This window comes from Acomys minous (genome assembly GCF_964271855.1).
Source record: "Acomys minous genome assembly, chromosome: 17".
Lineage (NCBI taxonomy): Eukaryota > Metazoa > Chordata > Mammalia > Rodentia > Muridae > Acomys > Acomys minous.
In genome coordinates, this window is record NC_140500.1 from 8420841 (window position 1) to 8439725 (window position 18885).

General features: G+C 41.7%; 1 protein-coding gene across 1 annotated transcript in view; it reads right to left on the reverse strand.

The window, feature by feature from the left end:
* Window positions 1-8098, reverse strand: part of SLCO1C1 (solute carrier organic anion transporter family member 1C1) — a 42391-nt gene extending 34293 nt beyond the window's left edge. The window contains exons 1-3 of the mRNA XM_084766251.1: window positions 7711-8098; window positions 3469-3633; window positions 2514-2655 (exon numbers count right to left, since the gene is read on the reverse strand). Of these exons, the coding sequence (XP_084622377.1) occupies window positions 2514-2655; window positions 3469-3600 (274 nt within the window). The 5' untranslated portion in view covers window positions 3601-3633; window positions 7711-8098. The remainder of the gene's footprint in view (window positions 1-2513; window positions 2656-3468; window positions 3634-7710) is intronic.
* Between the last annotated feature and the right edge of the window lie 10787 nt (window positions 8099-18885).

Here is an 18885-nt window from a genome sequence, read left to right on the forward strand (position 1 = left end):
GTCCTCTACTTAAGTCATATTATTTTCTATCCAGAAAATGCTAGAGTTTCCATGGACAGTCAGTTGAAATTCAAAGAACGTCAACCAAGTTGTTGAATGTATATATTATTGTACATAAATTTTATTGTATGTACATGTGGGCATATGTGGTGCGTGCATGCGTGCATATGTGTGTGTGTGTGTGTGTGTCTTTTCACACCTGTGTGGATTCAGATGTCTGTAGCAGTAACATGCACATGTGTGTGTATGTGTGTAGAGACCCAATGCTGGCACTAGGTATCTTCTTGGATAAGTTTCTGTCTTATATATTCAGGAAATCCAAGAAAAAGTTTGCACCACATCGTTTCTAAGCATTTCCAGCACTAAGATATTTCTACATAGAAAACAAGAGTGAGAAAATTAAACTTGATTGATATCTCATTTTTATTGGTATATGCATTTCCACACAGGAAGTCAGCGTCTTTCAGTAGGCAGCAACTTCCTATCAATATGCCTTTCTTGTCATGATGCAGACTGTTACGTGACCTCACCCTTCTATTGTCCCTCAGTTCAGGACGATCAGTGAGGCAGGCATCAACTCTTCACGTGCTTCAAAGGAGGTGACACAGTGACATAAGGCACTGGTGTGGTCGGTGTGGTGGTTTGAATAAAAATTGCCCCCATAGGACCATAGGGAGTGGCACTATTAGGAGATGCGGCCTTGTCAAAGTAGGTGTGGTCTGGTTGGAGGCAGTATGTCACCAGGGGGCTGGCTTTGAGTTGACATCTCAGAAGCTCAAGTCTGGCCAGTGTGTCACTGTCATTCCTGCTGCCTGAGTATCCAGAGGTAGAGCTCTCAGCTCCTTCTCCAGCGCCATGTCTGCTTTCCTGTCTCCATGCTTCCTTCCACAGCAAAAATGGACTAAATCTCTGAACTGTAGGGCAGCCCTAGCTAAATGTGTTTCTTTATAAGAGTTGCCATGGTAATGGTGTTTTTTCACAGCTTGATGTATGTGAAGTTACTAACAACACTGAGAGCCTCTGGCCACGGGACACTCGTGTGTACAGATGAAGACACATGAACTGGATAAACAAACACACAAACACACAAGTAATAAAGAAAAAAGAAGAGAGAGAGAGAGAGAGAGAGAGAGAGAGAGAGAGAGAGAGAGAGAGAACAAAACCAAATAGAAGCTTGGCCCACTCACTCCCTGAAGAACCCGTGCCTCACTTTAACACTTCCCAGATGGCCTGAATGGCCACTAAGGTGTGATTGGTATTCATTCCAGAATTGCGAGCAAATTTTCTGGAATGTTCCACCTACAAAAGCTGCTCCCCTGCTTAGAATACCAGTGGGAAGAATTTTATGAATTCAGAGCCAAATTATCTTGGGCTATCTTAATCCCCTTCATAGCCATTTGCCACCCACTTCTGTGTATGACCTGACATCTTTCTATTAGGCAAATCTCTTTGAATGGACAAATAGATCTCTAACTTTTACCAGCTCAAGAGCTAATATCGTCACCATAGCCTAATAGCAGGTTTCTCCCACTTTGCTGTATGTTTCCACCAACATATTGGAAATCAGCTTGATTTATGGCTTCTTTTGTTCTTCAACAATAAAATCTTCATGAAATGGTTAGCACATTGGAACACAGTATTTAGGGTAGTCTAGTCTGTGTCCCTGAGTTACAGCCACAAATTAATTGTCTACAAATTAAACTATCTCTTATCCTTTTTGAACATGAGGGCTGTTTTTTACAAAAGTCATTTTTTACAAAAGTTCGTTGGTATCACTTTTCTGTGACATCTCACATCAAAAATAAATTTTTTTTAAAAAGTTGAAGATAAATATTTCTCCCAGTCCAGGTAAAGTGACATGAGAGCAGTTAAGAGACCTCCCTGCAATTTTATTTGTTCCAAGTGTTCCAAATGACCACTAAGAGGATTATTTTATTTACTTTGAAGAAGCGTTAAATGCCTCTCATTTTTTACTAACACAGGAAGCAGACTAACTGGAACCACACTCTTTCCGACACATTCAAGTCAGTGATTAAAATCACTCTTTGAAGAGGTAGACTAAGCAACTGCCGAACCAGGACAGCTGAGCACAGAGGTTTCTCAGTCTGTTCTGTTCCTGTTTTCCTGCTAATACAATCCCCTTTCTCGCCTTCACAGCTACTGTCTAGAAAAACACACCAAGCACCTGCTTATTAAATATTTGGGCTACATTTTTGCAGAGCCCCTTTGAGTGCTCTCACATTCTTACTCCTCCAAGAGATGGAAACACTAGTCAGCACCCTGTCTTCCCCTAAGGAAAAGCCTCTCCTTTGATGGGTAGCTGAATCCTCCAAGGCATCCAGTAAGGAATGCTGGGGCCAGGGACTTTGTTATGGGCTGCCTGATCTCTGAGAGAATAGATTTACCCAAGCAGGATTTTACAGGTTGGATCTCAGCAGACCACGAGGGTGTTCAGCAGGCTTATGAAGAAGACCTTGGGCTTAAAGGTAAAGCTGGGCTTCTCTCATACCTACCGATTTCAAAACTACCATCAATTATTCCCACCAGAGAGGAAGGGATATCGAATCTTCTCTCTATCTGAGTGATGGTGCTCTTCAGGTAGCCTTCTGCCAGCGCTTTGGCAAAGTAAACGAAAGACAGGGCACCCAGGAACACCTGGAAAACACGATAAAGGTGCACGTAATCTTTGAGAATATCGGTGAGTGACAAGGAAAGGGCCATTGATGGGTAAAGAAATAGAGGAAATGAAAACAACAGCCCGCCCACGTGCCACATCTCACAAGCCCAACCTTGCCTAAGTATGCATTTTGAGATCGCAGTCCAAGCACTAGCAGAGAACACTCTGCACTGAAATGTAATCTGCTTTTTTTGGTTAGCTGTTCTTTGTTTTGTTTTTGTTTTTGTTTTGTTTTGTTTTGTTTTTTTGAGACCAAGTCTCTTAGGTTTGTAGTTGTTAAATTTGTTCTTAAAGTTTCAGTGGTTCTTCGGTGTATGGCTGTCATTTAATAGACATGTTTTTAATTATGCAAGGAAAGCAGTCTGCATGTAAATTCAGATTCACATACATTAAAATACAGTATTATTTTGTTCCCTGGATATTATTTGCTGTAAAGAAGGGAGGCTTGCACCATGCAGACAACTGTCCCTTTCTGTGTAACAAGAAAAGCCAAAGTTTGCTTTCACAAAAGGAAAATAGTATGGGTGTGCTTAGTAGAATACACGGGGCAGGGCAGCACTTTCATAAATGCCTGCTTCTATGTCTCCCCTCTGTTTGCCTAGGACTACCTTTCAAAGGATCCCAAAAACTCATCTAACCTGGATGGCAGGCAAAAATGATTTCACCGTTTGGCGAGCGGTCTGTTTTGCAGTCGAGAGTCTGTTTTCAAAAAGAAGGCAATTTCCTTTTCTAGCTTCATTTTATCTGGAGGGAAAGTCCAGCATGTAAACCACAGCCAACCCCTCTCTTACCTTGAGTTCGCCACAGCACGGCCGTGCTTCCGCTGCTGCGGACGGACACCCCACTTCAAAGGACGGCCTTCCGGCAGGTTGGGCTGAATTTTTGTGAAACAAATGGGCATTTTCTTTGGATGAGGTGTCCATTACGAAAGGGTTTCTTATCCCAGCCTGTCAAAGCTGATTTTAAAAGGAAACAACAATTTAGTTCCGATCCACGTACTTTAAAGACGTTTCCGTTTCACAGAAGAGTCCAGTTCTATAGGTATAATTTAAAGTGTCACTATCTCGTCTTAACCACAGTGTATTGGCAGCATTCTTCAATTAAACTCAGACAGGATATTTGATTAACGAATCCTGCCGTTGAGAGCCTGCAGCCAGCATTCTTTTCCAATCTTTTCACTTTGAGCCTCATTATAGCGAAGAATAAATTTCCATGTTGCCTTTGGAATAAATAACGAGGCAGAATTTTGCTGACTTTGTGGTCTTGCCAGATTAAACTGGGCGCGAGCAGGAAGGGGAGGGGAATTCAAGCTCCTGAATATTGATTCATTGGAAATAAGGCTTCCAAGACTTCAGTGAATGGCAGAGGCTGACACCATCACAGACCCCCAAAGCACCTTTGCATTCCTGTGGCACCCGAGTAAGGTTTACAATGAGGGAGAAAGGAAGGGGTCCAATTTGTGTACCACTTGGCTAATGCGGTAGGCATGCGAACGATAAATGTCTGGGGCCCTAGATTGAATTCAGATGAAAGTACAGGCTGTACGCCTTAGAGGAAGGAAAACCCTTCCCGTGTTTAATTCCCACCCTCCTTTCTCTCTTCCTCCTGAGAAAATTCATAACAGTTTTGCACAGTCTGACCTTACTTCTCCTGTCCACATTAATATTTACACATCCTGTGCTACACTTTGTTAGCCTTCTACATGAGCCAGAGCTTGTCTGATAATCCAATGCATGCCCCAGGATTAAAAAAAAAAAAAAGCAAAAACAAAACATTAAAACAGGATGGCTGTCCCTATTGGTTACACGATGCCCCACTTGTTCACGAATAGAGGTCTTCCAGCCCTTACTACACTGACTGCAGAAACACTATCTGGCGTAAAAATTCATGCATGTGGTAGCATTAGGATTGTTCTGATTATGTATATATGATCTTGGCCTTGTTAGGCCCAAACAATTTAGAAATGGAATAGATGTCTTTATTCCTTATTCTATGGGAAATTGGTGGGGCCTAAAATGGGGTATGGGGCTTTAAAAATGTTATAAGGCATGGATTATCTGATTTTATAAACATGCTAAATTTTACGTCTTTTTAAAAAAGATTTATTGTGTGTGCAATACTCTGCCCGCATTACACCTGCAGGCCAGGAGAGGGCACCATATCACATTATAGATGGTTGTGAGCCACCATGTGGTTGCTGGAAATTGAACTCAGGACCTCTGGAAGAGCAGTCAGTGCTCTTGATCTCTGAGCCATCTCTCCAGCCCCTTCCTTAAGTCCTTTTTTTTTAAATGGGCAAATAAAAAGAAGTGAAATGATAACAAAAACTGATGAAATTAGGGTAATTAACATTAGCCTTGATCAAAAATGAAATATGGATAAAATATAAACAAAGATTATGCATAAGATAAACAAATAACTACAAACTGTTGCCAAAATGAATAATTTCCCAGTAAATGGAACCTGTCTTGATGTAAGCCAGAAGAGAAAGCAGAGGATGAAGAGCAGAGCCACGCACTTTTTAAACCATACCCCAAGACAGACACACCAAGAACAGCAGAGATGGCAGGACTGCTTTAGCAAGGAGTCACCTCCAAGAGAAGCAAGCAGAGAACGAAATGGATTCGCTGGTGCTGTTGTTTTTTGATACACCTAAAGTGATGGAACTATGAAATCCCACAAGGACAGCATAAAAAGAGAAACTTCAGAACAAACCTACAGATTATAAACTGTTCCCAAATGCTACCCAATTCAAACTATTTGCTCAATACTCTTAATTGGGACTGTTCTTTTAAAGTAGCAATTGATTGATAACAGTAGTAGATATCATTCAACATCCATTTCTGATTTTTAAAAACTTAAGAACAGTAACAATAATAAAACAACAGTAGCAGAAACCAAATCAGAACTCTAAGAAACACTGTTAACAGTGACACCAATGCCATACAAATACTAAATTACTATGACTGGTTTTCCAAGGTAACACTTTACAAGAATATCAAAATGCTATTGGAGAAACAGCCTTCTGAGGTGCTGAGCAGGTTTCTTTCCAACAAGTCTACACTGGACCTGGAGCAGAATGTCTAGACAGGCATTGTTTAGAATGAAAAACATCCAAACAGCGACGTGATTATGGTGATGTCTCACAATGAAATCTTAGAAGCCACTAAAAGGTAGGACAAAGAAGTAGATATAGTTATAAAAATCAAGCACATAAGATATCTATGATAATAAGTGAACTTACATGCAGAAAAAAGAAGTTTTAGCAATTTCAGTGGAAATGCATTATTTCCAGTGAATGACATTGCAGACAACCTTTTAATGTTAATTAACTCCACACATATTTTCTAGTTTTTCTATAATAAGCATAAATGTTACACAGAGATATTATGACATTAGAAACCTAAAAATATCACTATATAAAAACATATAATCCAGATTTTAAAACACAAAAGGAATAATAGTAACTTTACAATTCAAAATGTGATCCTTTACAAAAATTATGCAATTAAAGTTGACCTTCAATTAGGGAATATTGACATACTATTTCCCATTAGGCACAATTTTAAAGCTGGTAACTAGAATATGCCAACAAATGTTCAATAATGGCATATATCACTTGAACTAAATATTTGTTTAAAAGAGCAAATGGTTTGACTATAAGCTTTTCATGCCAGATAGTTAAAACATGCTGAAAATAATTTACATTTTTGAGATGGTTCAGTATGTTATCTTCTTGTACTTAGTGGTCTTGACATGATCATTCTGTGACTGAGCACAAATGGATAGGTACCCTGATCTTAGTTGATGCTGTGATCTGGCTAAGTAACACTCCTTAAAAATTGATGGTAAATATTTGGCTGAAACTGAACTGCATCTTAGTGGCTCACATGCCAATCAACAAGACTGCCATATGTTCCTAGGAGGCTCCAGCTTGTGGGCAATGTAAGCTTCTCAGTGGTTTGAAAGACTATGTGATGACATGAGTAGAAAGGTTTCCATGGCCAAAGCTCCCTTCTCTTCATCTGCATGTACAGCAGGAATAGAACCCAGTTTAGAGGCTATACGTTTGACATATCCTTCATCTCTTGGTCCATTTGAGTTTATTTCTCCAGAACATTAAAATAAATAATAAAAAGGCAGATGGTGAAATTTTCATCTAATATCCCGGATTAGGGTATAACTTACTCCAGATTCTAAAGCAAACAAGCCAAGCTGGTAGTGTTTTGTTTTGTTCAGTTTTTAAGTTGAATTCTCTGTTTGCATGGGTTGGTTTGAGAATCTAGTCTTTAGAAAAGTACAGGTGGTCGAAGTAGCTAAAGTTGAGTCAATAGATGCACGTAGGTCCTATGCTCTGGACCAGTGATGGAGATGCAGCCAACCTGTATAGGCTGTCATACAGAAAGTCAGAGAGGTAGCCATGCCCAGCTTCCCTTCTCGAACACCTCTGCACCAGCCAGGTGTTTCTGCAGGCTCTGAGATTCTTTTCTTCAAAAAGTCTCAAAAAATAACCTGATGAGGAGTAATGTGCCTTGCACAGAATGCTGATCTCCCACCCCTAACTACAAATGACTTTAGCATCAAATTCACATGTCTTAAATGCCATTTCTACTTAGGATGATATATGCACTTGTACCTTTAAATATAGGTCTTTTTATAGTTCCATATATAATCTTTAAAATAACCTAGAACTTCAATATTGTCATCTCTACTTATAAAAAATGATTTGCTTTACAGCAGTTAAGCATTCTGACAGAAGCTACCCAACTAATAAGCATCAAAGCCCAAATCTGAAAGCAGATCTGAGTTTATATGGCTTCTTTAACCAGACCCCTCTCCTATGTCACCCAGCTAACAAAGGAACCCATTGCCCCTTACTGAAGTGTCATAGAGAACCCAAGTCTTGCATAAATCAATTTCAAATTATCAACTTCTCTTTTGGGAAAGTAAGGCACAATGCTCACACAATTAAAAACAAGTGAACAATAAACAAACAAACAAACAAATAGAGATTAAAAAGGGCCAAGTCATACCTGGAGGTAGAGGGTAAAGCTGGCCAGTTCCTCTCAGAATGTTCAGCCAGAGGCTGGATCACAGGGCACAGCCTGGAAGAGGAAACTGAGGCAGCACCGCTGAGGCAGCACCACACAGCAGTTCTGAGGAGTTCTGGCAAGCCAAGAGAACTGGTGGGCACAGACAGAACCGATTAGAGGGAAGAAAGACCAAGGGTCTGGTCTCGGCCCTCAGCAATCTTTTTCCTTTGCCTCTCCAGTTGGCCTCCTTTTTTTCTGGCAGTCTGCAGGGAATTGGGCACCCTCGCAAGGGCACTGCCCTGCATCTCAGCTCGCAAGGCACGGAAAGAGCCGGAGCCTTTGAGCCATTTCTTTGCAGTTTGCAGCAAGTTTAAGGCCACACGTGATAAAGCTTTGTTTATAGAAGAAAGAGGAGGGGGGGAAAAAAAGAGAAAAGACCACTTGTGATTTTTTTCTTGCTGATCCCAGAAAACACAACTCCACAGGGGGTAGGGGGTGAGGAAACAGAAGGCAGGGCAAGGAAGGAACTTTGTAACAAAGACCCCCAAACCCCGCCAGCCCCCAACTCCACTCCTCCCTCCAAGCAGTCTTCCAGACAGCCAGACCTTAGGGACATCAAGGGGCCAGCCTTGTGCTATATTTATTTGTTTGCTAATATCTTTTTTTTTTTTTAAGTCTTGGGTTAACTCCCTGCATTGTTTCCTCCACCACTGCAATTCTAGAATCTGCAGGAATACTTTCAGGTCAGGATCAAAGCTCCGCAGGATCCCTCCGGAGGGAGTTTGCTCTCAAAGCAAAACATCCTGAATGCTTCCATCCACGCACCCTACAGGTCCTGAAATTTGACACAATAGCAATCGGATTTTTGGCGGTCAGTTGCTTATGCTACCTAAGCCTAAATAAAGAGAGGCTTTGCCTGAGAAACGGTACAATTCAACCCAATTCTTTTCCCAAGAGAACAATGTTAGAGGACTCTGAGCAATATTAATTTACGTTTTGTTTCCAACAGGAAGTAAATTTGCCATTAGGATTCTCCAAGGTTCAACTTACTCTTCCAGGGCTGTGTGACTCTGAGCAGGCCACTGAATCTCAACACGTTCTGCTATGGAGCTGTATACGTGTTCTCCCCAGTGAGACGTGCAGGGATATTCCAAGGATTAAATTATGTTGTGCCCACTGTAAAGGAAAACCCTGATTGAGCAGACAGGGCCTTTATTACAGGGGTAGCTCTAATTTCCATGGTGGCTACAATTAGTAATCACCTCTTTTAAAAATCTTATTTTGTTGTTGTTTGTTTATTTTTTTTTATGTGTATGTATGTGTGTGTCTGAGTTTATGTGTACCACTGTAGAGGCCTGGTTAAATAAGTCTAGCTGACTCCGTGATGGGCTTCAGTTTCTTGTTAGCTTGGAGCAGGCCTGAGAATCCATTCCTCAGAATTCCTAGAAATAGCATGGGAAATAGACAGCCAATCAGGGACAGCCAGGACACCTAGCCTGAGGAAGATAAGGTTGCTTAGCTACCAGTTTGAATAGGCCACTAACTCCTGACCAGAGTCACGTAGCCTCAAGACGCCTACCAATTTGGGCTGGTTTGAACCAGTTCAGAGAGCCCCTAGCCCCTGACCAGAACCCTAACCAATCACAGACGTACTTGTACCCTTGCTCCTGAGCTGTGCCAATAGAAATAAAAACTACCCAACTCACCTTAGAATTTCCCTTAATTACCTACTTTAAAAAGCCTGCATGCCCATCTTGCTTTACATAGGCGAGGACCCCAGTGCACTGGATCTCAAAGACGCTTTGCTTTTGCACATGACTTCAGACTCCTGGTGGTTTTGGGAGGTCCTCCAGATCTGGACATAACACCATATGCATGTTGTACCTGCCTAGTCCAGAGCAGGGTACGGGGTGCCCTGAAACTGAAATTACAACTGGTTCTGAGAGGCTATTGTGGGTGCTGGGAACTGAATCACCACCTTCTGCAAGAGCATCAAGTGCTCTTAACCACTGAGCCATCCCTCTAGCCCTACTAACCAATATTTTTATGAGTACATTTTACTGCAAAAGAATAAAAGAGGAGGCAAAGAAACCTGGACTTATCTTAAACTTTACAATTAAGCAATGAGCTGGGTGTGGAGCTGCGTTTAATCCCAGTACTCTGGAGGCAAAGGCAGGTCTGTCTCTCTGAGTTCAAAGCCATCCAGAACCATATAGTAAATAAACAAAGAAAAGACAACAAGGAAACAGTGGAGCAATGGTGTTTAAGACTGAATGCTCGTTAAGACTGAAAACTTTATTTTAGCACTCAAACTGAACTTTGCCATCAGAAGTAGGGATCAAATACCTTTGTGCTAAACTTTCCAATATGCCCACAAGTGGCCATTGGCTATCAAGGGGGGAATGGTGTGTACCAATCAAAAAAAAAAAATCAGGACTTGTTAATTCTCCCCTTTGGGTGTAATTTGGAGTATCTCAGTGTTTTCAAAATCACTGTCTAGGACAACTCCTTTCCATATTTTTACAAACCACAGTTAACATGACTACAAAGAATGAAGCTAACATTTATACATTGCTGATGGCTTCTGGAACATGGCCTTGTTTGGGTTGTATCCTACATCACTCCCATTGTCACCTTCAAATCCTAAATCCCCACCCCTTTAACTGTACATTGTGACCCCAAATCGGGTTGGCTACCTCAATTGGGGACTCACAGATTTGCCAAAGTTTCTGAGTGTTTAAAGTGAGAATTCACCAAAGTCAATGGGTATGAAATCCAAAGTGTTTCTGTCAGAGTTCAGACGTGTTGCATCGCCTGGGTGGCTCACAGTGCCCACAGATACTATCTGAAGCACAGGCTCAGATTCCAAGCAATCTCATGCCATGCAATTGTAGGGTTTTAACTGCAAAGCTATGTTTTCTGCTCTTATAGAAGCAAAGTGGTTTAAATAGAGAAAAGGGAGACTTTTTGTGCTTTCCTGATGTCGTTATTTAGTCTGCATCAAATTAGCATATAGTTGTACTATATTATGTTAAAATGTTTAATTTTAAAATTTTATGTTTGAACTGCTGGCTTGGATTTTATTTTCAAAAAATTCTTAAATTGATTTTGGTTTGAGATTAGGACAGAATTTCCATGACTTTTAAAGTGGTCCTAAGTATATTTCTGCAATTTTGTACCATATACGTTTATAAAAATCTCATTCTCAGCACTGGTGCTTAAAAACAAAATCAAAGTTTCAATCAACTAAAGGCTATTTTATATGCTTTCTACCCTGAACTATCAAATATTTAGCCAAGATTTAAATTTTTTTATGTAAAACAAACAAGCATCTTGTTAGAAATTTGCTTTAATCTTTTATATTTGGTAAAATCATATGTATACCAAAGAATTACTTTGAAATAAATCTGTTTATAAGTTACCATCAGTAAATGATGGATTTATTTGATATATGTATATATATCTGAGCCATGTAAAAATTTCCCATATAAACAAGTATAAGTAAACAAATTTAAGAAAAATTTCCCTAGGTAGGTCAGAGATCAACAAGAAGTCACAGTATAGAGGAATTTTAGTGCAGCAACATAGGTACTCTGTCAAAGGATCACGTCTAAAGACCTTGGCCTATGTGATCTGGTTGGTTTACAAACACACCCTTAGTAGCTCCCTTTAATCCCTCTGGCTGGAATATAGACACACCTTTACCTTTAATCCCAAGCAGGGCCAGACAGAGTGAAGAATCAGAGAAAGATTTGACAGAAAGTGTAAGAGTTAGGCTATACAGGAGGGGGGAAAGGGACAGGGAGGAAGAGCAAGGGAAGGAGAGCTTTGGTGGAATACAGTACAGAAATACTGTAGAGTTCATGCAATCAGTTTGGTGCAATTTGTTTCATAGAGTTCAAAGCAATTCAGTCAGAAGTCCAGAGAAGCCAATTTATATCAGTCAGCTTGGAGAGGAATTTTGAGCCAGAATAGATGAGTTGAGCCAGTCAGGCAGAGTTCAGGAAGAACTAGAAAGGATGAGTTTATTCAGCAGTAAGTCTTGGAGGCTGAAAACATTCTAGGCCTAGGTTAGCAGACAGAGACTGGACGCTGAAGCCTTTAATGTCTGGGTTTGCAGATGAGGAAATTTCATGAAGGCTAGAAGCTTCCAGGCCTAGGTCTAGAGATAGTTAAATAGAAATGTTCTGGATCAGTCCAAGCCATGTATTCATAAAGCTTGAGTCTAGTTCTCATCTCATTCCATCATCTGAGGAAATAAAAGCTACATTTACATCATAGCACTTCTGACACAGCCACTCAACTCTGCCACGGAAGTTTCTCTGAGAAACTTCCCATGGAGTGATTGTAAGTCTGATTCCTAGGGCTGCAGTGACAGCATCACAGAGGGCATGACCCAAATAAAACAACAGAATCATATGCTCTCTCTGTCTCTGTCTCTGTCTCTCTCTCTGTTTCTGTCTCTCTGTATCGGTCTCTGTCTCTCTGTATCAGTCTCTGTCTGTCTGTCTGTCTGTCTGTCTGTCTGTCTGTCTGTCTGTCTGTCTCTCTCTCTCTCTCTCTCTCTCTCTCTCTCTCTCTCTCTGTGTGTGTGTGTGTGTGTGTGTGTGTGTGTGTGTGTGTGTGTGTGTGTATGGCAAGTTGGGAAAGAAGGGGTTGGTTTAGCTTGTTTTCATATCAGTGTTTATCATCTAAAGAAATCAGAAGAGAGCAAGAACCTGGAGGCAGAAGCTGATGCAGAGGCCACAGAGGGATGCTGCTTACAGGCTTGCTTGTTGTGGCATGCTCAACCTGCTTTCCTATAGAAACCAGGACCACCAGCCTGGGCTTTCCAACATCAATCACTAATTAAGAAAATGCCCTACAGCCAGATTTTATCTTGGAGGCATCTTCTGGATTGAGGTTCCCTCCTTTCCAATGAGTCTAGCCTGTGTCAGGTTGACATTAAACCAGCGTGCACAGGATAAAAGGAGGGAATTGGGTTAGACTTCTCTGAGAATCGTAGGGGAGGTTCCTTCCTTGCCTTTTCCACTTCCTGGGGTCAGCTGAGGATCTTTGGTTTTCTGTTGTGGAGAGCTGCGAGGTGCCATGCCTTAACAAGGCGCAGTTTTCCGCCATCCCGACGGCGAGCGCTCCCTAAGATAAACAAGTCCTCATATGGCAAAAGGCTGTGCAAGGGTAACAGGTGATCTGATGACAAGCAGTCCTGCTCTGACGCGGACCTATGAGGAGGTGGCACCTGGCATGAGCTGATTGGCTCTTGAGTTGTACTTAAGCTTGGCCCTTCCCTTCTTCGGGGCCATTCCCACTGAGCTTAATCCTGAGTAAAATTCTCGAGAAGTCTGGTTGTTGGTGTCTTATTTCCACTGGACGGTGCGGCGCCGACATTCTGTGGTGACAGAAGTCATGAAGGTAATCTCTGCCTCTGTTACTGATATGGCAATATCAAACTGTCTTTGAAAGCAGAGGACCTTTTCTTGGCTTTTGTATTTGCCTTGGGCAGATAGGGTCCTAGAGACTCTATGGATACCAAAGCTACTGGAAGCCAGTGGGTTTTGAGTGTCTTATGAAACTGAAAAATGAATTTCACAGGCCACAGAAGCTGAGTTTTAGAGAAGTATTTACTTAAGGGTAGCTTGAGAGAGAAAAAGAAGAAAGCTCTTACACAACTGGAAAGGTCTCTGCCTTGGGCCCTTTGAAAACAAAGCTGCCTTCTGCCTCCTATGTTTTTATGCTCTGTTCTGGAAACAGCACTGAGATCGTTGGGACTTTAACTTGCTTTCACCTGCAAAATCCCTCTTTCCAAGGGAGGGCGCACCCACAGCTACAGAGGACTAGAATTTTAACTCAGGTTGTAAGAGATAGCTGTACTTCACCCAGAACACTCATTCCTCATTTCCACTTTTACCTCAGCAGTGTCATGTGATTACTCTTAATTCTCCTGCCCCTCTTTCTATTTGTTGTTCTTTCTTGGCAAATTTCCCTGACTTGAATCCAACTTTCTGCTTGTTCCATTTTTGTCCCCACACTCTTGAAAGTGGAGAACTCCTCATTAATATGCCCTCGGGGTTGATTTTGTATTTGTCATCACTAATCTAACTGGACAGCAGATGAATTGTTGGGCAAAATACATTTTAATGATCCAATCATTTCCCCTCTTTCTTAAATAAGTTCTCTAATCTTTTCCCCTGAGCTCTAAACTTTAGCTAGTGACCTAATTGAGGGAATTTGCTGATGAAATAGAGGGAAACGGGCAGGTTACATATCACAGCCTGCCACTACTGTGTGTATTATTTGCTTATAAGGCCTTTGATAATGTCTGTCTTACACTTTCTTGATCTTGAACTACCTATGATTCTGATCTTTAGCTTGGTTATAGACGTCTCAATTTCCTTTCCTTCATTGGTTTTCTACCCATATCAACCATTGTTTTGTCTCCGTCACAATTATTTCCATCAACAACACCAAAGACATTTGCATTAATAAATGAGGTGATCACATTCTATATCTGAACTTAATTATTTAGCATTACAGTATGTATATCTACCCTTGGCTACATACTTTTCTTTGTCTCTTCTTTGTCACTTAGGTTTCAGAGTGACCCTCTCCCTTGATTTTTATCATCCTACCTCTGTGTCCCTTCTGCCAAGAGCCACCCTGTTAACGGAGTTCACTAGGCATGTGGGCTGTCTAGGAGGTGATCTGGTATTCACAAGGTCTGTACTGTGATGCACCCCCAGAACTGTTTCCAGCCACTGACATGCTGTCAGGAGCCACTGATTTGGGGAAGTTCAGTAGGCATGAGAGATCTCTGAAAAGGATCCAGTATTTGCAGGGTATACCCCCAGAATTCCAACCTCTGACTACCCTGTCCATTGAGCACTGCTCCATCTCTCTAAAATCTGGCATTAGAGCCAGGCATGGTGATGCATGCCTTTAATGCCAGCACCCTGGGAGGCAGAGGCAGGTGGATTGCTGTGAGTCCAAGGCCAGCTTGGTCTACAAAGCAAGTCCAGGATAGCTAAGGTTACACAGAGAGACCCTGTGTCAAAAAAACAAAAAGAAAAAAACTTCTGGCATCAGTGTGAACTGTTACTTTCTAGGTATTGGCTAGCTCTGATTGAGCAAACTTCTTTCAGGATCTTGTTTGAAGATACTGTTTGTCATTCAGATGAATTAATCCCTGATTATGGAATTCCTGATTTGATTCAAATAGTTTTAAAAGCTAAATTGTTTTAGATCTTCTAAAACAATTTTAGGGAGTTTATGGCTGCAATAAATATCTTTGTGGACCTCCAGACGCCTCACTAGGGATAGCCATGTAGCAAATTTGTGGCTTCAGATAAGGCTCCACTCCAGATGGCACCAGGAATTCTAGTACTCACCGTAAATGTAGGTGAGTTTGTTTAAACTTCCCGTGAACTCAAGCTATAATGGGACTACCTAGAGAAGTCAAACTAAGTACAAGCCTTAATGTCTATATACACAAACTGTTCTGTTATAATTCCTTATACCTTGTCACATGGTGGCATCATATGTTGTCATTTTAAATATACTCTGTTTCTTAGAATGAAAGGCAGATAAAATTGAAATGCCAGAAGAACTAAAATTGGATTTCACAGTAGCTGGGGCAAAGGTTAAGAAATAGGCCTATAGGAGATAATCTGGCCAGGTGCAAAAAGCAGCCCCGCTAGAGATAGCGTTGTCTAGTGATGGACCCAAGGGGTCCCACTGGGGATAGAGTTGATAAGAGATCCAGTTTTATGGCCAATTCCTTCCTGCCCACCGAAAATAGGATTAATAAGAAACCAGGCACTTCCCTGGACAAAGTAATGAACAAAGAGAACAAAGAAAGCTAAGCGATGGGTGGTCTTGTCGTCTTTTCCTGTAGCCAGTCACCTTTAGACATTAGACCTCCTTATGTTACTCAACCAATAGGTGCTTGCCAGGCTGGAACTCCCTTGCTTTGGGGCACAGGGAGGCATAAGAACCTACAAGTTTACCCTCAGCTCAGAGATCAAGCCTCTTTTCTGGATACCACTGTGTTGTTGACCGGTCAAAGCCCTGATAGAGTCGATTAAAGGTCCTCATGTATATTGCATCAGTATCGAGTCCTGGTGGTCTTTTGGGGGGGGTGTCTTGTGATCTGAGTACAGCAAAATTATTGTCTTGAACTCATTATGAACTACGACATAGCTGGATAATGTATAATTATCCTAATTATCCTAATGTATAATTATCCTAATTGAAAAGTCATATATTACCTTTGTCACTCTGAAATCACTGTGAACTTATGTAATGGATACCTAGATAAGAAATGTTTAGCTTTAAAACATGTAACCTGTTGTATTTTAGAATGAGGAAATTCCCTTTCCTCAGAAGTATAAGAACAGTGACCAACAATAAATGGTGCTAAAATTGGGAAGCTTAACTTCATTTGAAGTTGAGATACCTAACTTCACCCACCTTTTCTCTTGAATGTATGTGTGTGAGTGATTTATTTTTCTATCTCTCTCTTATTTCTTATTTCCCTGTAGATTCACAAATAAGTTAGCAGACTCAAGGCTTTAACACCAGCCTTCTATGGCTAGCAAACCTAAGTTTATATTAGCTTACTGGAGATCTTCGCAAAGAGGCCTATCTACAGGTCAAAGAGCCTCCTTTTACAATCCCCCGCGCAGTCTCTAGAAGAAGCTGCTTTTACAGCCTCAGCGGTAGGAAAATTGTGGTCAGTTTAAGCTCGCCTCCTCAGCCACAGGATAGCCAGTCCCTAGAGAAGAAACCTTGGGCTCTTTTTCCTCTTCTTCTTTCAATCCTGATCCATTGCCTGATACATCAGCTCTGGCAACCCCAGAGATAAAATGAACTGGAAGGGCATCTGCATCCAGCACCAGAGGCCCTACCCTGGACCTCTTCAGAGCAGCCGCTGGGCATTAACACCCTCCACGTTTAGTCTTTAGACTAGAATTCTTCAAAATTCTGTCCTTGAATTATCTTCTTCGCCCTATCTCTATTTCCTCCCTATACTAGTCACTTTTCTGCCGTCACGATAAACACCAGAACCAACAATATCTTACGGAAGAAAGTTTATTTTGGCTTACTATTCTAAATGGATTGGTCTCCATAGTGGTAGACAAGGCAAAGAAGCAGGAAACAGGCAAAGAAAGCTCACAACCTTCAACATAAAGTAAAGCAGAGAGAGAGTGGACTGGAAGTGTGGCAGGGCTCGTTTCTCAAAGCCTGCTTATAGAGATCTAACTTTCTTCAGCAATGCGGTACCACCTCCCTAAACAGCACCACCAAGTAGGAGCTGAGGGTGCAAATACTTGAACCTACAGGGGACATTTATCTTCAAACAACCATACTGCCTTAATGAACTCATCCAGTTTCATAGCTTTAATGTAACTCTATAGTAACATAACGGTTACAACACATGGGTGAGGTGCTCTCTCACTTGGAAAGGTCATAGAAACAACTATGTGAGTACCAATGATTATAAGTAACCTTGAATTGGGGTCAATCAGTACCATAAATAAAGGTGCTGTGGTTAGGAAAAAAGCCAAGAAGGTGGAGAAAGAATTCATGCCTTCAGGTGACACAACAGGAAAAACAACAACTGAAGGAAGAGGCTGGCAGGAGCAAGAACTACCGCCTAGAACAAGACACAACGGCTGTGCAGGTCTTTGTTTTGGAGAAGTAGTCAGGTGAGCCACTTCATGTGTGGTTTCCCTGACATGCAAGCCCTGCCATATAAGATGAGGGTAGCCAGTGGGGTCAGTGGTCACTACTGGGAGGTTAGAAAAGAAGCCACTGCACATATAATTCCCAGCTACATCCTTCCCACCATGAAAATGAGGGTCATGAAAATCAAGAAAATCCTGAACTTGGCAGCTTCAGCCACATGGTTCTGGCTTTAGAGTCAAGGATAGAAGAAAGTCATGGAATCTCCTTCCATGACTCAGGGAAGACACTGAGACCAGGTGTGTGCCAAGGGTGTCCCTGCACGGAGGCCTAGAGAGGCCACTGTGTGAAGCTGTGAAGGCGAAGCTTGGGTTGCCATGGAGACCACAAGAGGTTAGAGTGAGGGTCCTGGGAGACCTGCAGAGGAAAGTGCTACCATGGGTGGAGTGAAAGCAGCCCACGAGAAAGAAGCGTGTTCAAGTCAACAAAGCTGAAAGGAGCTGGAGAGCGCGCCGACATCAGACACGGCGATGCAGAGTTTGGAGTTTGCCCAGCTCACTGTTGGTCTTGCTTTGGCCCGGGATTTCCTTGCTATTCTCCCTTCCCTAACCCTTGGGATGGTAATGAATATCCTGTGACATTGTATGTCGGAAGTGTGTGATCTATTTTTTTTTTTTCATTTTACAGGGATTACAGTTAAAATATTGCATGAATCTCAAAAGAGACTTTGGACTTTTAAACAAGTTTGAGACTGTTATAAATGATGGGGACTTTTGAAGTTGGACCAAATGAATTTCTGCATTATGATGTGGCCACAAGCCTATGGGCGTCAGGGAGTGGAATGTGGTGGTTTGAATAGAAATAGCCCCATAGGCTCACGTGTGTGAATGCTTGGTGCATGGAGAGTGGCACTACTAAGTGTTGTGGCCTTGTTGGAGGAGGTGTGTGTGTGTCACTGTAAAGGCAGGCTAACATGCTCACACTAGGCCGAGTGTGGCAGTCTCTTCCTGCTGTCTTTGGATCAAGATGCAGACCTCAGCTTTTTCTCCAGCACCATGTCTGTCTGCATGCTGCCGTGTTTCTTTCCATGCTGATTATGGATTACACTTCTGAAGTGTCATCCAGCCCCAGTCAAATATTTTCATTTATAAGAGTTGCTGTGGTCATGTTGTTTCTTCACAGCAATGAAAACCCATACTAAGACAGGGAGCTGTTTGCTTTTTTGCTTTCTCTCCATGGGGGCCATGTGACTGATTCCAGATCTGGAAATAATATGTGAGCTAGGAATGAGTTATCCTAAAATCAAAATAAGATCCCTCAAAAATTAACTTGTGCCAGGAAGAATCAGAGGCCATCTTGGCAAGCTTCTACTAGTCAAATATAGGAAAGCTTGAGCATGAGTAACTCTAATAGGCGAAGCATTAGGTGTGAGAACTTATAAACTCATAATAACACCATAAAACATTACATGATCACCTCAGGATAGTGCTAAAT